This window comes from Papaver somniferum, chromosome 2 (assembly GCF_003573695.1).
Source record: "Papaver somniferum cultivar HN1 chromosome 2, ASM357369v1, whole genome shotgun sequence".
NCBI lineage: Eukaryota > Viridiplantae > Streptophyta > Magnoliopsida > Ranunculales > Papaveraceae > Papaver > Papaver somniferum.
This window is the reverse complement of record NC_039359.1, coordinates 68,230,467-68,253,093: the sequence shown is the minus strand read 5'-3', so window position 1 is coordinate 68,253,093 and position 22,627 is coordinate 68,230,467. Positions and strand designations below refer to the sequence as shown.

Below are 22,627 nucleotides of genomic sequence, written 5' to 3'. Positions count from 1 at the left end.
AATATAGTTGCTTCCAAGTGATACCAAATAGACCTTTTTTCTCTTTGGTCTTCTCGACAGCCTTTCTTTTTTCTTGAGCCTTTTGAATAAGTGGATGTGCCTCCGGATCATTATTAAAATGATAATACCCATCTATGTAATCGTCAGAGGCTTCTTTCGTGTTGTTACAAGTCATTTCCTCTCCCGCTGCGAGTTGGTATCTTTTGTCATGGCGGTTGTTCCAAGCATCAATCGTCGGAGTTGGGAGAAAGTTGAGTACAATGGTGGGGCATGTTGTCTCGGATCCTTCCTTGGATAATTTGAAGTTTTCCTTAATGACCTTTTCTTGAATATGAGAAATTTGGCGTAGAGTTTGACGAGAATTGGTAATAACATAACCCTTGGGATGATACAGTGGTCTGTTGTAGCCCGCGGTCTATATGAACTGACGAACATCAACTCCATTTTCAATCCTCAAATAAGGATCAAAGATAACAATTTCAACAGTGAAAGCATTTATTTCCTTCCTCACTTGAATGAGCAACTCTTCTTTGTTCCTTTTTTATCTATCACCGAACTTGAACTTCTTTCCTGTAGGGTCATAATCATCTTCTTCCCATCCAGTAGAAGGTCTCGAGATCGGACAGTGGTCATACACCCATGCCTAAAAAATTTAAACAATTGGCACATGAGTAAAAATGATAAATATAACAAACAAACAAACATATAATAAAAAATGGTAAAATGTAACAAAACTTACCATTAAAAACGCAACATTCCCAGCAATTTCAGTAGCTCCAACCCTCGAAGCCTTTCTTAGGCTCTCAAGTAAATATGCGAGGGTGGCACTGCCCCACGAATACTCTATGATCTTGTTTAAATCCTTCAACAATTGTAGGTAACGAACATTCACCATATTTCCCGAGTTATCGGGCAAGAATCCGGTCCCAAGAAAATACAACAAATACGTTGTGGCTGTACGCCTAGCTCTAGTTTCATATGTCACCTCACCTGCCAATTCCTTTTTGAGCATGTCTCCAAACTTCGTCTTCAGATTATTCAATAACAGATTTTTAATCTTACAAACCTTATGTGGTTCTTTTGGGTCATAACCAGCAGCCAACATAAAATCCATATCGGTTTCCTCTTTCTCCCACCCAAGTGTTTCTTCAACAAGGCTATAAATATAAGTCCAAGCATATTGTTGTCGAAACCTTCTGCCACATATTTTCCTTCAACTTCCAAGTCAAGAATTTGCTTCACATCGTCTGGTTGTCATCTCTCTGGATGGGAGATGAAACATATCGGTTTCAAGCCAATATCGTTCCCTGAAAGCAGAGACCACAATACTATCATACTCCGCTTGGGCATTCAGAATTCCAGTCCCTAATCCTGAACTAGCAACTAGAGTACGAATAGAAGCACATTCTTCACTTAAAGGCCAATATTGAGCCCTTTGACGCTTGAGCAATTTATTCCCCCTTGCATGATCCTAAAACAAACATATTTTATTAAACTGAGATAAATGAAATATAGAAAAATACAAACGAAATGAATCGAAATAAGTTATGATAATTTTTTAAAAAAAATCATACCCTAGGCTCACAGACTTTTGCGGCCCAAGAATTGGTATAACCAAATAAGATTGAAGAATTGTTTGGGGCCTCGCCCCAAGATATTCTATTTTTCTTCTGTGGCAACAACAACTCTTTTCCTGTAGGAATATGCATTCCTTTTCGTGCGGGTTCCTTTCTCGGCTTCTTTTCTTTAACTGGTTTAACTGGAGGTGCAGCTACAACAAACTCTTTTCTCTTGTTTGTTTCTCCCTCTTCATCATTTTCTTCCTCTTTGTCCTCTTCATCATTTTCTTCCTCTCCCTCCTCTTCATCATTTGCTTCCTCTTCCTCCTCTTCCTCCTCTTCTTCATCATCAGATTCATTAGAATTTTGTTCCTCTTCTTCATCATCAGATTCTTCCTCTAAAATTTGTTTTTCTTTGCCTTCACGGTTAACTTCGACTCCCACCTCTTCAGTTTCTTGATTATCAGGTTCCGCTCCTTCTAAATCAACCTCAGGTTCAGCTATAAGAAGTTCTCTCAACCTAATTTCAAATTGATTCTTCTTCTTCTTCTCATCCTTGTGGATACCTCTATAATCCACCCCTAAATGCTTGTCACAGCGAGGGCTGTGCGTATGATCAGTCGGAGTTAAGTTATTCCCTCTCTTATTCTTCACCTATTAGGATTCCTACACAAGCAATACAATTGATTGATTTTCCTAAGGGTTGAATAAACAAAATAGGAATAAATAAACCAAAAAAATTGTGACCAAAAATATATACGGTTTGAAAAGTGACATTCAAGACAAACAGTAAATAGATACGGTTCGTAAGTAGAGGATAAATACTAACCGTAAAAAGTTACGGCTGGTGAGTTGCGGTTCGAAACCAACTGTAATATTATTTGATACTTATGTTTTGAGACACAGGATAATTTACGGTTGAAAATATTGATAACATTACATACCGTAACTACCTTACGGTTGGTAAATCAACTAAACTTATGAACCGTAGAATATATTTGAATTCAGACAAAGGATTCTGTAAGGTTGATAAATGACATATAAATATATACTGTAACTAAACTACGCTTAGTAAGTTTCATACAAATACAAACCCTAGAACAACTTGGAGACATGCTGGACTAATTACGGTTGGTAAGTTTGGTTTCGACATCAATCGTAACTAAACAAAATTCGAAGAACTAAGAACATACGGTTGGTAATTGAACGTAATGGAACTATTACAAACCGTAACAACATCAAAATCCGTACTTGAGTTAAAAGCAACCGTAACTCACATTAACCTAGAATTTTGAATTTCAATTTTTATCTAAAACCCTAATTTTTATACAAATTTAACTAAAATCGAACAAAAGAAACTAAACCCTAACTGGGTTTTTCAAAACATACCTCATGTAAGTCATTCCAATTAATTTTTCCGATTGAGAGGTTTGGAATTGAAATTGTTGTTCTTCACCTATTGGAGGATTTGCTTGATTAGAATCATTACAATCTTCGTCAACTTTCTTGTTCTTCATCATCTCAAAGGTAGACTTCACTCAACGATTATTAATTTTGCGAACCGCCGATTAATCGAAGACGTTGAAGTTTTTCGGTTTTAATAGGGGTTACGGTTAAGGGAGGAGAAGACAAGATGAAGAAAACTGATTTTGATTAAGTTTTCTCTTCTCATTAGGTTTAAATAGAATGGAGGATAATTCAGTCTTTTTAACTAAAAAAAGAGGGGTAAATTAGTCCATTTAAAGCTAAAAGGGTAATCTAGACAATTTACAGCGCCTACAGGACATCTCCTAACCAACTAGAGGGACATGGTTCAGCCCCTCTAATACCCTCCGCCCCTATAACAGGCTTGTTCCAGAAGGATGTCAAGTAGCAAAACATAGAAAGCAGTAAATAAAACCACACCGTACAAAATAAATTAGAATAACAGTTCTACTGAGCCGAGTTGATTCCTCGGGACTTTAATCCAGCATTCAAATTTTAAAATAGAAAGAAAGGGACGATGCATTTTTAAGTGCAACCCTCTCCATCGACATTTTCTTCTATGTACACCAAAGAGGTCTAGGTTTGGTTAGTAAATTGAACAACAATTATCAAATCCCTACAGGGTTTTGGCAGAGATTCAGCATTAACTAGTCACTGCCTTCCCCGTCAATAACATGTCTTGCGAATTGCTTGCCAAAGAGAGAAAACATAAGAAGAGAAACAGTTTGCCTTTTGGTTGACTGGTTGGCCTTTCATCTGCACTGTTGCGGGTCTATTTGCATTCATCGTTTCGCTTGTTGACTTGCCATCCTACAAATTTACAGAAAACAAACAGAAAGGTAAGTATCGTTTCAAGCGTCTTTATCAACAATATGAGTCTTTGGACACAAAAAAGTAGCCAGACACAACATAAAATCTCAGTCCGGGTCTTCCAGTTCACAAACCTAAACACACAACCCTGAGATCACATATAGGTTTCGTCCTAAAAGCTACAGTTGAATAAACCAGGAGTTTTCCACATTCCAATTCTCTATCTTACCAACTCCAATCTTTTATTTCATAACCTTAAACTCTAACCCCAGAACCTAATCCCTACATTCTAAAGCCAAAATACAGAACAGATCAGTGTAGATGCATAACATGCAGTTACTAGACATATAAATGGAAACTGATGGAACTCACCTGTTAATCTCACCAGCCATGGTCATGAAAGCTTGTTCGACATAGGTAGAATTTTCGGCACCCTGTCTCCAGGAACGGCATTCTTATCTCATCTGCAAATTCCTTCAGAAAGAGAATAGAAAAATAAAGTGAACCACTCACTCAAAGATAGTCACTTTTTACCTTAGATTTAAGTACACACACAAAAAAAATGTAAATTACCAACTAACCTACCTTGCCCGTTTCGTAGGAAACAACTCTGTGAGTTGTATAGCAATAGATTTCACTCAGCCATTGCTTAACGTTGTTGAAGCTTTCTTGGTCTGTAACATCATAAACCAGACATTTTCAACACTTGGATACATAAACATCTGAAGATGATGGATATCATGACAAAATTAGTGCAACTTACATTAATGCCATGTGCACCACGGTAGTAACTACTAGTTATAGTACGGAAACGCTCTTCACCGGCAGTGTCCTACTATGAGTCCATTGACATTTTTTTCTATGTAAACCAAAGAGGTCTGGATTTGGTTAGTAAATTGAAGAAGAATTATCAAACCCCTACAGTTTTTTAGCAGAGATTAAGCATCAACCAGTCACTGCCTTTCCCATCAATAACATGTCTTCCAGTTTGATTGCCAAAGAAAGCAAACTTAAGAGGAGCAACAGTTTGCTTTTTGACTGACTGGTTGGCCTTACATTTGCACAGTTGCAGGTCTGTTTGCGTTCATCGCTGGTTGACTTGCCATCCTACAAATTTACAGTAAACAAACAGAAAGGTAAGCGCCGTTTCAAGCACTATTTTTGATATCTGTGAAAACATAAGCATGTTATGTCAGATAATTCAAAATTCTATCCAAGCAAAACAACAACGCCCTAAAAGAGTCAGATCAATGCTTTTAGTGGAATTCTACACGCTTTTACAATTTTGAGTTACATGAGCACATTTTTACATCAAGCACAGAGGAGCACTGGGATATAAAAGGTAATCAGTCATAATTTAGAATTGTGTCTTGAGTTTTGGTTTCACAAATCTAAACACACTACAGTAACAGCTGAATAAACCAGGAGTCCTCCACATTTTCAGCTTGTGCAGAACAGTCTAGTTCTCTAACTTACCAACTACACAATCTTTTCTTTGGTAATCTTAAACTGTAAGCCTGGAACCTAATCCTTACGTGCTAAAGCCAAAATAAAATATGACCACAAAAGTAAACATGACTTTGTACCGTAAATCTTAACAGAAGACATGACTTCCCAACACCAGAATTCCCAATAAGCAAAAGCTTGAAGAAAAGATGGGTCATCAATAATCTCATACCACAACAAATGAAGACATTTGACAGTAATAACTAGATAAGTATTTGACCAACCAAACAAGATACCTAATCTGAAATCCATATACAATCAAATTAATCAAGGAGGAATATGGTTACGTACATTAGATTTCATTCCAAATAATGACTTCAGTAGTTAACAAGTGCACTTGACTTTTCTCCTACGACAGTGTAATTCATCACTATAATATACTGTACAAAACTCCTATTGTTCTTTCAAGATTCAACTCTCGGCATTATAGGTTTTAAGTAATAGGTATATCAAATCTTAAGTCTGACCACAATAAGCACATAATCTGGTAAAATTACATCGAACATTCAAATAATTAAAAATGTAGCATAGTATACAACAAGAGAATGGAAAATGCCACTCTGAGCTTCTCATCAAGTCAACCTACTAAACGTAAATGTGAAAATAAGGGTGAAACTAATGATACTATGATTCAAAAAAGAAAAACGGAAAAAAAAACAGGAATTATAATTAAAACAGCAAGAACAATCGAAAGGACAAAGACGAGTACCTCCAGCATCAGAATTTGCAATCCCTAGCTCAGTTTCAGAGTAGATAGTGAGCCCGTCATTTGTTTTCCTTCTCGGTCGAGATGGTGGATCCACAAATGCGACACCTTCAGACACCCCACTTCCCTTCATTTTCTTTGCTGACTTTTAAAGTTCCAAACTCTTATTTTCTTCTGCCTTTTCCACCTCCTTTAACTCTTTCTTCCTCATCTTCTTAATTGCAAATATATCATCAATCTCATTAGCTACTTTCTTGCCTTCTACTCTGTACTTATCCAGCATCTCTACCTTGTCTTGCTCTCCTTTCTTCTTCTTACTCGAAAATATATCGTCAATCTCATTACCCCATTTTTACTTAGTAGGCAAAACCTCATTGCCAGGTTTGTTCTTCATTTCTACACTGAGTTTTCTCACCCTGTCTTTCATCTTTCTACCTGCTTTTTCAGCTGAAGCAGTCTGCTTCTGCACCTTCATAGAACCTTCTTTGGGCATGGATAATAAAAAGCACTACAAAAATGACATTACTCGAAGTTTCAGATTCAGAAATCTCAATCAAATGTTGCACGCTAAAAAGTCCAATGTAAGAACAATTATGATACTAGCATTGCAAACAAAAAAAATGTCTTTCTTGACTCTGTACAGTTCAATCCAACTTCAACTTATGCTGTCACCATATGGCAACATGAACAATTAAAAATCCAAGCTTATAGAATTAGGGTTTCAACAGTAATGGCAGCTAAAATCTTCGTCATAGCCTCAAATGAGAACCTACATTTTTCCTTTCCCTCTTCACAATTCCAATAACAAAAACCTTAATCACAACTTCATTCCTTACAAATTTCATGGAACCAGACGAAATTTTTTGGTTGATTGGAACTACTCATATCTATAAAAAATCAGCAAAAACAACAAAATGAAGAAATTAAAAGGGAGAAGTTAGAGATATTACCTGGAATTTCTAGAGATTGTTAGTTTTTCTTTAAGTTAATTGGTTTCAAGATATCCTTCTTTGTTCTTCTTACTTAGTTCCCATGACTGCTGAGAAGATTTCGTAGAACCTTGGAATTTTTTATGAGAGAGGAACACCTCTTATTATCAGGGCTGAATTGGGGCCCTGAAAAATAATTGGGGGCCTCACCAAATTTATCCAAGCTCCATTTATTTTAAGGGGTTCCAAAATATAGTGAAAATATTATTTTGCCCTTCATTAATAATAAAACTTAAAATTCTATTCACCCTTAATTCTAAGCGTCTATTTCATTTCCATATTTTAACAAAAAAATTGGAGTCTCCTCCCCTCTCCCTCTCTCTCAACTATCTTTTCTTCCATACTGACACGAAAAAAAAAAATCAATCACAATTAAAGAGTCGTCAACCCGAAAATCATGAAACCTAATGATTTTTATATTCCTGTAGACACTATGAAAAATCGTTAGGGTATATGAGGAGAAAGATAACGACTCAAATTCTGATTTTTCGTTTTTTTTTCTTCTTTAGATTAGAGTCGTTAGCGTAATATAAAAACATATGACGATCTTTTGCGAACGACCTTTTTTTAAAGTTAACGACTCTTTGTAAAAAGCAAATAGTCTCTTTGTCATAAAAATGGAAAGAGTCGTCAACTTAGTCGCACTCTCCTAAAAGGGTCGTGAACTTGCCCCTTTTCAAAAATTAACGATTCTAAAAAAAAGTTTGCCTCCACCGTTGTTCTTCGTCCTCCTAATCGAGCACTCTCTCCCACCCAATGTTCTACCACCCATACGTGGCTTTATTAACAACTTGAAAGAACAAGCAAATAAGGAATTGTTAGAGCAACTAGAAGGGAGGGTCCCATTTAACAAGTTTGAGTGAAACTGATTGATTTTGTTAGCAAAATGATGGTTGTTCATGTTGAACAATCTGACACGTGCTTAGATTGTGTAGATTGTGTTTTGAATTGGTATTAAAAATTTAAAATAAATGAGTCGTCATTTCAAGCTCGAGCATCGTTACGAACTATGATAGAGTCGTCATTTGAAATTTGAGGATCGTTTAGGTGCAAAATTTTTGGATGACGACTCTTATTTGAGTCGTCAGGATTTATTATATGGATTTGCGGTTCTGTTTATTGAGTTAACGACTCTAAATGATCTAAAAGATGGAGTTGTCATCTTTTTCAAATTTGGTTAACGATTTTTCATAAATGCAGATTGGAGTCGTCAATGTTTGCAAACTTGATTGACGATTTTTCATAACTGAAGATTGGAGTCGTTTATTTCTGTGCCAATTCACTGACGACTCTCAAAGGTCGTTAGTTTATTATACTCCCGACCTAACGACCCTCACTTTGAGTAGTTCCATGTCGACCATGAATCGACCACTTGGAGCACCATTCGGATAATTTGAAGAGTATAGAAAGTATACCTGATTGTTCTGAGATTCGGGTTCTTCATTTTGAGTATTGGTTCCTTCATTTTGAGCAAAAGGATCTTCATTTCCACCATTATTCAAGGCTTCCTCTATTAACATGTCTTCCTCTCTCTCCAACACAAAAACACAATTTTTCTATTATCAAAATTTAATCCTTAAATATGATTTTAATCTAACCAAATTAATTAACTTAACTTAATTACTAATCACCACTAATGATTTGGGGTAGTTTAGCTATTTAAAAAAATTGGGGATAAGGAATAACCCCCAATTACTATTTCATGACCTTTTTTATCCTGTAACTAGTGGTCCCCAATTATTTTCCAGATCCCCCAATTCAGCCCTGCTTATTATATGGGATGTGATCCCACATCGGTAAACTGAATGTTAAACTATGCAAATAAAATGGTTTGGGTTTACTGTAGCTATCGCCAATTAGTGATGGGTTGGATGTCTAGGATAATAGCTCAATATGGGCTATCAACAATTTGCCAAAAACCCGATTGTTTTATCTCCTGGACCACTCCACCCATCACTAATTGGTTTTTATTTTCGCAATGTTTTACGGATTATTTTATTTTCTTGTTTTTATTTTTGCTCATGTTTCACAGAGATCAATAGGCAGTTTATCAACATCTATGAATAAGGCAATCAGGTATTGCCCACGGCAGGATACGTGATTTCAAGAGGTCAGTTTGGATATCGAATGTCAAAGCGACTTTTAGAAGTAAAAAAATTAATTTTTTCTAAAACAAAACTATTTTGTTTCTGATTTTAGTTTCTGGAGAAGCAAAAGCACCTCTGTTTCGGGCATCCATAAGCACTATAAAGCTAGTTCTCGGACACATGTAAATATAGAAAGAATACAGTGATGTCGATGCGCAATGGAGTGCAGTTTATGCTGATGCCCAGTGATGTAAGACAAAAAAAACAAATACAATGAATCTCATGTGAAGAAGCTTCTTTGGAAGAACAAGAAGACTCTTTTTCAAGTTCAAAGTTTGATTGTTGACTATGTTGATGACATTAAACATGATTGAGTTACCTAATTGACACTCAAAGAATTCTTGGACAATGTGCTTGAAATACCTTGTTACTACAGTTGACGACCATTGTTAAACAATTGCAGAGATGAAATTCTCAACACGTGCTAAAGTCATCTAATGTGATTATCATTGCCAAGGATGAAAAAGGGATTCTTAAAGCATTTTGGGTCTCTAAGAGCTCTTACTCATTTTCTATGAGTGAATGAAATAGGTCCTTTAGTCCCACATTGGGCATAAAAAAAGAGGAGTTCCACTATATAGCTATTCCTTTATGGATAGTTAGTAAAACAATGTAGGTGGAACGGGTAGGGTGAAATATTTTTGTTTCCACTAAGGGCTTGGGCTTAGGGCTCGAGCTCGTGCTTGCGCCATGGACTTTGGTCAACCAAGACTTTCCTTTTTGGAAAAATTTCTTTTGATTTATTTCCTAATCATTTTGAAAATCAAAATAAATTATGTCTTAAATATGGGGGGCGTGTGACCTGGGTGAATTTATTCTCTTACCAAAAACATTTTTCTTAACGGATTTATTTGCATGGATGTCGACACTTTCTTACCGATTTTTGAATGTTGATGACAGAATTATGTCGACATCATGGCAGCATTATTTCGCATGCAGTATTGATTTGCACATTAATGTGCATTGATTTCACCCTTTCTGTTTGTCTATAAAAAGAATTCGAAACTTTCATTTTCATTTGTGTCCAGAAGAGCTACTATCCTCTTCTTTTCGTCTGTCTCCCTCTGTGTGGTCTTTTTTTTTTTCTTCCCTGCTTTGCTGTTGAGTTCGTATGAGTGGGCAAGTATTGTAGTGCTAGCAATACTTGAAACGGGCAGTTTTATCCTGGATACAACTTGACCACAGGGTATACGCATCACTCATACTCTATGCGTACCGGTCAACTATTTTGTTAAGGACAGCGTGTTGAACACGTGACTCTGTCCTCTGTTTGCTGTCCATTTGAGTGTTTATTTAGCTTCCAGAAATTTTACTTCTAACATATTTCTTTGAGTGTTTTATTGTTACAGTTGCAACAATCTTAACACAATATTTGCTTTTCTGTCTGTAACAATGGGTAAGAACGATGTTGAAAGGCCTGCAAAGTTCAATGGGAAAGAGTTCAAAAGATGGCAATCGAAGATGTTATTTTTTCTGAGTTATCATGAGTTGGATCATTATGTTTTGGTTCCTTTTGATGAGGGTTTGAAGGATATGGGACGTGAACTTGAGTTGGAGGATTGGGTTAGGCAGAACTATATGGCCAAAAATCGTATTCTCAACTGTTTAGAAGATGTTATGTATGACTTCTATATTGCAAAAGAGAACTTTAATACTTTTGATTTATGAGCTGCTTTAGAGGCAAAATACCAAGCTAAAACTGCTGGAAGTAAGAAATTCTTGGTAGCTAGGCTCTATGAGTATAAAATGGTGAATGAAAAATCTGTGGTTGATCAATTCCTTGAACTCCAGCAAATTATGAATGAAATTCTTGCGGAAGGTATGGTGATTGATGAAACTTTTCAAGTGTCCACTGTTATCGAGAAATTGCTTACTTCCTGGTCCGAATACAAGAAGAAACTGAGACATGAAACTGCTGAATTTATTATGGTTGATTTGGGTAAGAAGATTCAAGTTGAAGAATTGCTGTGCTCCAAGGACAAAAATGTATCTTCTCCAAGGGACCTGTCTAACAAAGATCATGTGACTGAACACAAAGGTTCCAATGCTGAAAAGAACTGAAACAACTTCAAGAAATCTCCAGGCAAAAAGGTATGTTTTAGAAACCCAAATATAGCATTAATAAAATTAAGGGAGATTTTTATGCTTGTGGAAATCTGGCCATATGGAGGTTCACTGTAGAAACCGTAAGGACCTTAAAAAGAAAAATAATGTTAATTTGGTTGAAAACAACGAAGATGAATTTTTTGGCACGGTGTCTGAAGTAAATTTGGTAACAAATGTGAGAGACTGGTGGGTAGACTCTGGTGCTACCAAACATGTCTGTGGAAACAGAGATATGTTCACCTCCTATAATAAGGTAGGATAAGGAGAAAAACTCTATATGGGTAACTCATCTGCAGCTGCGGTTGTAGGAAAAGGCAAAGTTGGGCTCAAAATCACTTCTGGCAAGACTCTCACATTGAATGAAGTTCTTCATGTTCCGGACATCTGCAAAAATCTTGTTTCTTATGTTGTTTTAGATGATAAGGGTTTTAAAATTGTAATAGAATCTGGGAAATGTGTTGTAACTAAGGGTAAGGATTATGTGGGGCAGGGTTATAAGACTGAGGGTAGACTCTGGTGCTACCAAACATGTCTGTGGAAACAGAGATATGTTCACCTCCTATAATAAGGTAGGATAAGGAGAAAAACTCTATATGGGTAACTCATCTGCAGCTGCGGTTGTAGGAAAAGGCAAAGTTGGGCTCAAACTCACTTCTGGCAAGACTCTCACATTGAATGAAGTTCTTCATGTTCCGGACATCTGCAAAAATCTTGTTTCTTATGCTGTTTTAGATGATAAGGGTTTTAAAATTGTAATAGAATCTGGGAAATGTGTTGTAACTAAGGGTAAGGATTATGTGGGGCAGGGTTATAAGACTGAGGGTCTGTATAAGCTTAATGTAAACTCTGCTGTTATGAATAAGAATGATTCTTCTGCTTATGTTTGTGAGTCGTTGAATGTTTGGCATGGTAGACTTGGACATGTTAATTATAAGTCAATGCTTAAACTAACCAAGGTAGGCTGCATACCCAAATTTAGTTTGGAAAATGAACACAAATGTGAAATATGCGTAGAATCAAAATTTGCTAGAAAACGTTTTAGAAAAAATGTTCATAGAAATTCTAAACCCTTAGAATTAATTCACTCAGACCTAGTTGACATGAAATCGGTTCAAACTAGAGGTGGTAAGAAATGGTTTGTTACTTTTATAGACGACTGTACTAGGTATTGTCACGTATATTTGCTTAGAGGTTAGGATGATGCCTTAGAAGCCTTTAAGAGGTATAAACTAGAAGTTAAAAACCAATTTAATACTACCATTAAAACCATTAGGTCTGACCGTGGTGGTGAGTACATAACTCATATAGAAGATTTCTGTGTAGAACATGGCATAATACACGAGGTTACCCCTCCTTATTCACCTCAGTCGAATGGTGTAGATGAACGTAAGAACCGTACCCTTAAGGAGATGATGAATGACATGTTAATTAGTTCAGGATTACTTTCGAACTTGTGGGGGGAAGCTATCCTCTCAGCCTGCTATATCCTGAAAAGAATACCTTTTAAAGGATCAGATAAAACTCCATATGAATTATGGAAAGGTAGACAACCTTCTTTAGCATACTTCAAAGTGTGGGGGTGTTTGGCTAAGGTTCAGATCCCTAAACCTAAATTAACCAAGATAGTTACCAAAACTGTTGATTGTGTCTTCATAGGGTATCCTGAGCATACACCTGCATATAGATTTATGGTTGTGAGTTCTGATATTTCTGAAATTGGTGTGAATACTATTATGGAGTCTAGGGATGCTGTGTTTTTTGAAAATGTTTTTCCATTAAAATCTGACTCTCGTAAGAGAGGTGTTGACCCCCTAGATGTCCCTTCAACCAGTCAGACTTTACCTTTAGAGGAAGATGAAGTAGAAATTGATCCTAGGAGAAGTAAAAGGGCTAGAACCAAAACCTCCTTTGGACCTGACTTCGTAACACTAGCAGAGTCTGATCCGCAGACTTATAGAGAAGCCATGACTTCTTCTGAAGCTCCGTGGTGGAAAGAGTCTTCTATTAGTGAAATGGAATCCATCAAAGAAAATGATACATGAGAGATAGTAGATTTACCTCAAGGGTGTAAGGTCATAGGATGTAAATGGATCTTCAGGAGGAACGTAACATAGATGGAACTATCCAAAAATACAAGGCTAGGTTAGTAGTTAAAGGCTACAAACAAAAGGAAGGTGTAGATTTCTTTGATACTTACTCACCCGTCACGAGAATTACTTCCATTAGGATGTTAATTGCTATATCTGCGGTTCATAACCTAGAGATACGTCAAATGGATGTAAAAACAGCTTTTCTACATGGTGAATTAGATGAAGAAATTTACATGGAACAACATGAGGGTTTTGTATTGAAAGGTTGTGAAAACAAAGTTTGTAAACTGAAAAAATCTTTGTATGGATTGGAACAAGAACCTAAACAATGGCATGAAAATTTTGATCATGTAATGTTTTCTAGTGGTTTTAAAATCAATGAATCTGACAAGTGTGTCTATACTAAACTTTGTGAATAATGCCTGTGTGATTGTAAGCTTGTATGTTGGTGGTATGCTTATGCTTGGTACAAACATGGATGTCATTAATTCCACTAAGAGCATGCTGAATGAGAACTTTGACATGAAAGACTTAGGCCACGCAGATGTAATCTTAGGGATGAAAATTAGAAGAAATTCTAACGGTTATAGTCTTAGTCAATCTCATTATGTTGACTCTGTGCTTAGAAAATTCAATCATTTTGATTGTAAACCTGCTTATACTCTGTATGATCCTTGTTGTAAACTCAAAAAGAATAGGGGTAATGGAGTATCACAACTTGATTACTCACGAGTTATAGGAAGTCTGATGTATTTGATGAACTGTACTAGGCCAGCCATTGCTTATGCTGTGAGTAGGTTAAGTAGGTATACTTGTAATCCAGGGAAGGAACATTGGGATGCACTTTTTAGAGTGCTGAGGTATTTGAAATACACTTTGACCTTTTGTTTGAATTATGAAAGGTATCCTGACGTCCTTGAGGGATTTTGTGATGCAAACTGGATATCAGACTCAGAGGAGTCCTAGTCTGCGAGTGGATATGTTTTCACTCTAGCAGGTGGGGCTGTTTCTTGGAAGAGTTCCAAACAGACTTGCATAGCTTGATCCACTATGGAATCCGAGTTTATTGCGTTAGATAAAGCAGGAGAGGAAGCCGCTTGGCTAAGATGCTTTTTAGAAGACATTCCTCTCTGGCATAGGCCTGTGCCAGCTATATCTATACATTATGATAATCAATCTGAAATAGCTAATGCTAAAAACAGCTACTATAATGGGAAGTCTATTCATATAAAGAGAAGACACGATACCCTGAAAAAGCTAATATCGAAAGGCGTTATTTCCATTGATTGGGTTAAGTCCAAGGAGAATATCGCGGACTCTTTGACAAAAGGTTTGTCCAAGGAGATAGTTAGTAATGCATCTAAGGGGATGGGGCTTAGGCTCATTAAATAAACTTGCCATGAAGGATACTCAACCTTGCTGACTGGAGACCCCAAAATCAAGGTTTTGAATGAGACAACTAATTTGTGGCGGGTCAAGGTAAACACTATCAGAGAATTTCATTATCTGCCCCTTCCCTATGGTGTAGACGTGATAGTGTGACTGCATGTGAAGGATGACTTTTAACTAAGTCTTAATGAGTTCTATAGTTTCAATTTAAGATTGAAGTGGGGTGTAGCAGTAAACACTTTTGATGGAACTCACCTATCTGAATGTGGAAGTGGGTCGCTGCCTATGAGAATAGAGTTGATTCTCTAGAGCATTCTGAGAAACGGGATTTGTCCAGGGCCAAAAAGGACAAAGCGGCACGAACTTGACAGCACCTAGAGATATCACGCGTGGTTATTATCGCGGATTACACCAAACGATGGCAGTTGAAGACATCGTATTCACTGTCCATCAAGTAGTTCCGGCAATTTCTCACTAAGCAAAGGTTCAAGACCTCATGGACACCTCTTGACTATGTGGTAGATCTCGCTTTCCGTTTTCTGATTTTTGTATGGGTATTTCATTCATGTTGGGGATTGTTGGAGAAAATGAGTTTTTAGTGTTTTGATTTTATGGTCTTGGTGGGAACGGAACTTAGGACCTTTGGATCTCTAAGAGCTCTTACTCATTTTCTATGAGTGAATGAAATAGGTCCTTTAGTCCCACATTGGGCATAACTAAAGAGGAGTTCCACTATATAGCTATTCCTTTATGAATAGTTAGTAAAACAATGCGGGTGGAACGGGTGGGGCTAAAAAAATTTGTTTCCACTAAGGGCTTGGGCTTAGGGCTCGAGCTCGTGCTTGCGCCATGGACTTTGGTCAACCAAGACTTTCCTTTTTGGAAAAATTTCTTTTGATTTATTTCCTAATCATTTTGAAAATCAAAATAAATTCTGTCTTAAATATGGGGGGCGTGTGACCTGGGTGAATTTATTCTCTTACCAAAAACATTTTTCTTAACGGATTTATTTGCATGGATGTCGACACTTTCTTACCGGTTTTTGAATGTTGATGGCAGAATTATGTCGACATCATGGCAGCATTATTTCGCATGCAGTATTGATTCGCACATTAATGTGCATTGATTTCACCCTTTCTGTTTGCCTATAAAAAAAATTCAAAACTTTCATTTTCATTTGTGTCCAGAAGAGCTACCATCCTCTTATTTTCGTCTCTCTCCCTCTGTGTGGTCTTTTTTTTTCGTGCTTTGCTGTTGAATTCGTATGAGTGGGAAAGTATTGTAGTGCTAACAATACTTGCAACGGGCAGTATTATCCTGGATACAACTTGACCACAGGGTATACGCATCACTCATACTCTAGGCGTACCGGTCAACTATTGTGTTAAGGACAGCGTGTTGAACACGTGACTCTGTCCTCTGTTTGATGTCCATTTGAATGTTTATTTAGCTTCCAGATATTTTACTTCTAACATTTTTCTTTGAGTGTTTTATTGTTACAGTTGCAACAATAAAGCTAGTTCTCGGACACATGTAAATATAGAAAGAATATAGTGATGCCGATGCGCTATGGAGTGCAGTTTATGCCGATGCCCAGTGATGTAAGACAAAAGAACAGATACAATGAATCTCATGTGAAGAAGCTTCTTTGGAAGAACAAGAAGACTCTTTTTCAAGTTCAAAGTTTGATTGTTGACTATGTTGATGACATTAAACATGATTGAGTTACCTAATTGACACTCAAAGAATTCTTGGAGAATATGATTGAAATACGTTGTTACTACAAATGACGATCATTGTTAAACAATTACAGAAATGAAATTCTCAACACGTGCTAAAGTCATCTAGTGTGATTATCATTGTCAAGGTTGAAAAAGGAGTCTTAAAGCATTTTCTTGTCAAGAACGATATTAAAGGTAGCAGTTACCAATTTTGTCAGAATTATGTTGGCATGCTGTCGACGTGGTCAAGGTTCAAAATGTAGAAAACTAAAAAAAAAAAAAAAGTCTTTTCAACCACAAAATATTTCTCAAATGATAATAACCTGACGTTTGAGCTTCCAGCACTGATTCCTTTATATAGAAGAGTCCGGAGCTAAGATAATGCAAATTACAAACCCATAATTCACCTACAGAAAATTCATCACACCCATCATGGCTTTATCAGAGGGTCAACAACAGCTACATTTCGTGCTAATTCCACAAAAGGGTCAAGGTCATCTAATCCCCATGATAGACATGGCCAAACTCATTGCTCAACGTGGTGTGATTGTCACCATTGTCACCATGCCACTCGAAGCTGAAAAATTCAAATCATTCATTGATCGCGCTGTAGGATGCGGAGGACTTCAAATTCGGCTTCTTCAGCTTGAGGTCGCTACTGCAAAACCAAATGGATGTGACAAGGAAGCATCCACTGTCGTGTCCCAACTAAAGAGTTTCTTTAGGACGGCGTCTTCGTTGCAAGAACCATTTGAACAATCTTTTAGAAATTTGCGACCTGCTCCGAATTGCATAATTTCTGACATAGTGTTTGATTGGACGTCTGAGACTGCTATTAAGTTCGGAGTACCGCGGATTGTGTTTGATGGCTTTGGTTGTTGCTCTCGCTTGTGCTACCACAACATTCTCCGGTCCAAACTACACGGAAGCATCACGAGTGACTCCGAGCCATTCGTCATACCAGGCTTGCCTGATAAAATTGAGGTGACAAAAGGAAAGCTGCCAATGCACTTCCTTAGTCATAATTCAGATGAGCTGTTAAAGGATGCTATTCATCGGATCAACAAGGCCGATGAGACGGCTTACGGTGTCATCATAAATAGCTTCCAAGAATTGGAGCCTAAATACGCAGAGATGTACAAGAAAGCCAAGAACAACAAGGTGTGGTGCATTGGCCCGGTGTCTTTATGCAACCAGGAGACAATAGACAAGGCTGAGAGAGGTAACAAAGCTTCCATTGACAAAAACCAATTCCTGCAGTGGCTTGACTCGAAAGAACCAGGCTCTGTTGTTTATGCTTGTTTCGGAAGCTTCTGGAACCTGACGTCTTCAGATATGATGGAGATTGGGTTAGGCCTAGAATCCTCAGGATATCCATTTGTTTGGGTTATTGGAGGTGGAGACATTTCAGAGATAGATGAGCTCTTAACGGAAAATAGATTCGAGGAGAGGAACAAAGGCAGAGGTCTAGTGATCAAGGGATGGGCACCGCAAGTACTGATTTTGTCACACAAAGCTATCGGAGGATTCTTAACGCATTGTGGTTGGAACTCAACTCTAGAAGGTGTGTGCGCGGGTGTTCCACTGTTAACTTGGCCTATGGGTGCTGAACAATTCCTTAATGAGAACCTGATTGTGCAAGTTCTGAAAATTGGCGTGAAGGTAGGCGAGGCTGAAGTTCACGCAGACGACGGTACAAAATTAATTGAAATGGCAGAAGGTGTTGACAAGAAGCAGCAGGAAGTGGAGAAGGCAGTGAAGAAAGTAATGGATGGGGGTGAAGAGGTGGAAGAAAGAAGAAAAAGAGCAAGAGAACTTGGACAGACAGCAAAGAAGGCCATGGAAGAAGGTGGATCCTCGCATTTCAACATGACACTCTTCATACAAGACATGATGCACTACAAAGCTGGCAGGGAATAACTACTACCCATACTGCATAGAAATATTTCATCTGACGAATTTACTAGCCTATTTTTGTGTACTTTGATTTCATATTTCATCTTCATATATCCAATTTTTTTCTTATCAGTAGCATTCTTTACTGAAATAAAGTGTTTAATTGGTCTAAATTGGCACCCTCAAAACTGTAAGATCATTGATTTCTAAGGCTTAGCCCTTCACAGGCTACACATGATCCTTATTTACTGAAAAGCACAAAAAGCAATCAGGCTCACGGGCATGCCATTGCCAACAAAGGTTAGAAAAACATGAAAAGCAGTGATCAAATCCACACAACTACACGATTGAAATAGAATAACAGTTTTACCGAGTCAAAGTTGATCCCACACGACTTTAGTCCAACATTAAAGTTTAAAGATAGAAAGAAAGTGATGATGCATTTCTATGCGACAACCCTCTCCATTGACTTTTTTTTTTCTATGTACACCAAAGAGGTCTAGTTTTGGTTAGTAAATTGAAGAACAATTATCAAACCCCAACAGTTTTTTAGCAGAGATTCTGCATTAACCAGTCACTGCCTTCCCCATCAATAACATGTCTTCCAGTTTGATTGCCAAGAGAGCAAACTTAAGAGGAGCAACAGTTTGCCTTTTGGTTGACTGGTTGGCCTTTCATCTGCACTGTTGCAGGTCTGTTTGCATTCATTGCTGGTTGACTTGCCATCCTGCAAATTTACAGTAAACAAAAAGAGATGTAAGTATCGTTTCAAGCACTATTTCCAATATCTATGAAAACATAAGCATGTTATGTCAGACAATTCAAAATTCATACCAAGCAAAACAACAGTGTCCTAAAAGAGTCAGATCAATGCTTTCAGTGATTCTACTCGTTTTTATCAAGGACAGAGGAGACTTGGGATGTAAAAGGTAACCAGACACAATCTAAAATTTCATGTTGTATCTGAATTCTGGTTCACAAATCTAAACACACTAGCGTAACAGTTGAATAAACCAAAGGTTCTCCACATCCAGCCTGTGCCTTGTGCAAAACGGTCTAACTCTCTTATCTTATCAACTCCACAATCTTTTCTCTCATAACATTAAACTGTAACCCCAGAATCTAATCCTTACATGCTAAAGCCAAAACTAAAATACACCAAGGATGATCCAGAACAGAACGTGGTTACATAGCATGTACTTAATAGAGATACAAATGGAAACTGATGCGACTCACCTGTTCTTTATCTCACCAGCCATGGTCATGAAAGCTTGTTCGACATTCGTAGAGTTTTTGGCACTGGTCTCCAAGAACGGTATTCCTATCTCATCTGCAAATGCCTTCACAAAGAGAATAGAAGGGTAAAGTGAGTCGCTCACTCAAAGATATTATAACCTATAACCTCGGACTCTATACAGAAAGGAAAAAAAAAGGCAAATTACCAATTAACCTACCTTGCCCGTTTCATAGGAAACCACCCTGTTAGTCGTCATATCACACTTGTTTCCCACCAAAAGCTTGTTTACATTTTCACTTGCATAGCGATCGATTTCACTTAGCCATTGCTTAACATTGTTGAAGCTCTCTTGGTCTGTAACATCATAAACCACCTAGCAAACAAGACAAGACACTCCCTTTTAACACTTGCATACATGAAGATCTGACTGTGATGAATATCAGGAAAATATGAGTGTAACTTACAATAATTCCATGTGCACCACGGTAGTAACTGCTAGTTATGGTACGGAAACGCTCTTGACCAGCAGTGTCCCACTAAGCATAAAAACAGGTACTCAAATCAGGATAAACAACTGTGTTGGTAAAGATTCTAGAGAATGTAACTAAATGGGTACTTACAATTTGGAGTTTGATGGTCTTTCCATCTTGTTCCACGGTTCTAATTTTCTACAAGGAAAAAACAATAAAAGTATTAGCAAATTTCGAAGTTATAGAAGTGCTCGAACGCAAGAATAAATCCACGAAAAGATATAACATATTAACTTTTATACTTACAAAATCCACTCCAATGGTACTGATGTAACTCTCCAAATAAGAATCATCCTAGACATCATAAACAATCCACAATATAAGAATATACGACAAAATAACAAGAAATGGAGTTAAAAAAATTGAAATCAGCTGCCCTCGATGAAAGTTCCAATCACAGCGCAACAACATATAAGCTGCATACGCGCAGTTTTCTATTCCATTTATCTTCAACACTTTCAATGTCAATCACATATGTCCGTTAGACTAAACCAAGAATACACAACATTCTGAACCACATTATTTAGAGTAAACCAGCACAATTAGTGTCCTACATTCTCATTTAATGGTTAATTCTTGATGCTTCTACATCATTAACACCGTTTGAGATACGACAAACCACCTGTACTACCCAATGCACCAACGCTTATCCAGATTTACTAATTCGATTTTCAATAGTATTGCATAATTACGTGCTAGTCTAGAAAACAGTTCTTAACAACATGAAGATAAACCGCCATGCTCTTTGTTCATGTGACACCAGTAATTCAGATAACTAATACCATTAAACTTAAACCATAAAAAGATTCTTAATATCTGTGTTCTTACTTTTTTGTTTCTTACGATATAATTATTCCCAAATTTGTATTTGTAAAGGTGTAACTTCACGTAGCCTTTCGTACATCCTTCCTTAAGAAACAAGTGCCCGTGTTATAAAGATTGTTTTTTTTTCTACTTTTTTATCTTTCTATATCTATAAAGACCTAATTCTTGTACACAAGATTGTCATCATTTCCAAAAGACACTTCCTTTGTCTCTTTATTTACTACATGAGCCTACTTCAACAGGGGACGGGAGTAAATAAATGATTACACAAAACAAAAGAAATATCGGATTATCTTGCCAACAAAACCATGGTGCGAAAACATCAACAACAAATATGACCAGAAAAGCAAACAAGAAATTTTTACCGCAAATCTCAACAGAAGACATGACTTCCCAACACCAGAATCTCCAATAAGCAAAAGCTTGAAAAGATAGTCGCTGCAAAGTAAAAACAGGTCATCAGCAACCTCATACTACTACAAACGAAGGCACATGACTACTATAAGTTCATAAGAAATAATTGCCCAACAAATGATCTACCTATTCTAAAATTCATATATAATCAAATGAATCAGTAAGGAATAAGGTTATGTACATTAGATTTCATCCCTAACAACTAATCTCCTGACTCTAGACTACAAATAGCATAACTTAGTCATCCACTCCGGCAAATCTTATGTATTAATGAGGTATATTCCTAACAACTAATTTCCCAACTCTACACTTCAAATAGCATAACTTATCAGTCCATCCCTTTGAAAAATCTTATGTATCCTCCCTAAAATCAATTTAAAATCTACTAAGTTATGACTTCATCTCAATTCATTATAATAATCCAAAATTAACCTCATTCAAAACCAATTACAATATAAATCAATCTTTATTCACCAAATTCAACAATTATGTTCGACTACTACGAAATTTGAATACATTAAAAGAAAAAACCACAAAAAAACAAACGTAAAACTGAATTTTATAACAAAAGCTTAATTTCGCAAAACCCAAATCAAATCTATAAATTCATACAGAAATATGCAAATCCATGATCAAGATCCATAATTCTATCCATGCGGGGTCAAAATTCCCAATTCAGAAAATTACATGCAAGCAAAATTCCCTAATTATGCATCAGAAAAAAAACATCAAAAAGAAAACGGAATAAGTATTATAAGGGCTTACTATTCAGGATTCATGATGGGAATTGAATCGATTGATAACCCAGAGAGACTAGATTCAGAAATCCTAGGTTGGTTTCAGATGAAGAAAGAAGAAGACGAATCAGAATAATGAAAACTGGGAGAGAGAGAGAGGTGTTGAAAAAACCCAATTTATAGGTACAGATAGTTAAGGGGAACGCTTCGTCACCAAAGCTTCAGAGAATTTTCAGGATTCTTTTTTCTTTTAATTAATAATTAAATCGGAAATTCCTTATTATAAAGTTACTTGGATACACAAGGGCAAGCCCAATGGACAAGCTCAAATTTGACGGGTAAACCAAGTTTTGGGCAATAGGGTAAAGAGATTTTTTTTTCTTTTTTACTAAAAGAATTTCATTGAGAAAATTTAAATCATACAATAGGCATTGTTTACCAGAGTGATCATGTCATCTGGAAAATTGTCCAAAAATTGAA

At 36.8% G+C, this 22,627-nt stretch overlaps 2 protein-coding genes across 3 annotated transcripts; one reads left to right on the top strand and one right to left on the bottom strand.

Annotated features, from left to right (window-relative positions):
* Positions 1 to 3,473: 3,473 nt before the first annotated feature.
* LOC113347937 (ras-related protein RIC1) lies at positions 3,474 to 22,383 on the bottom strand. Of its 2 annotated transcripts, XR_003359337.1 has the most exons (12): positions 22,176 to 22,383; positions 21,362 to 21,434; positions 20,418 to 20,465; positions 20,262 to 20,309; positions 20,106 to 20,177; positions 19,859 to 20,014; positions 19,641 to 19,744; positions 4,911 to 4,961; positions 4,618 to 4,713; positions 4,440 to 4,528; positions 4,227 to 4,328; positions 3,474 to 3,854 (listed from the first exon to the last, which is right to left on the bottom strand). XR_003359337.1 is itself a non-coding variant. In XM_026591631.1 (8 exons), exons 1-8 carry the CDS (start codon positions 22,187 to 22,189, stop codon positions 19,035 to 19,037), a joined length of 612 nt encoding a protein of 203 aa, XP_026447416.1. In that variant the 5' UTR covers positions 22,190 to 22,383; the 3' UTR covers positions 18,719 to 19,034. The 2 variants fall into 2 exon arrangements, 1 of the variants encoding a protein (XP_026447416.1); XM_026591631.1 differs by lacking the exons at positions 3,474 to 3,854; positions 4,227 to 4,328; positions 4,440 to 4,528; positions 4,618 to 4,713; positions 4,911 to 4,961 and adding an exon at positions 18,719 to 19,131.
* LOC113347936 (UDP-glycosyltransferase 73C6-like) lies at positions 16,912 to 18,555 on the top strand. Its single transcript, XM_026591630.1, has one exon. It carries the CDS (start codon positions 16,941 to 16,943, stop codon positions 18,426 to 18,428), a length of 1,488 nt encoding a protein of 495 aa, XP_026447415.1. The 5' UTR covers positions 16,912 to 16,940; the 3' UTR covers positions 18,429 to 18,555.
* Positions 22,384 to 22,627: the final 244 nt, after the last annotated feature.

What these genes read in the sequence shown, in the direction of transcription:
- LOC113347937 (XM_026591631.1), bottom strand. An exon ending in GTCTTCTGTTGAGATTTGCG is followed by an intron (nt 20,466 to 21,361) that starts GTAAAAATTTCT and finishes TATGATGTCTAG; the next exon opens with GATGATTCTTATTTGGAGAG. An exon ending in TTTCCTATGAAACGGGCAAG is followed by an intron (nt 19,745 to 19,858) that starts GTAGGTTAATTG and finishes CTCTTTGTGAAG; the next exon opens with GCATTTGCAGATGAGATAGG.
- LOC113347936 (XM_026591630.1), top strand. Translation starts at nt 16,941, where the DNA reads ATGGCTTTATCAGAGGGTCAACAACAGCTACATTTCGTGCTAATTCCA.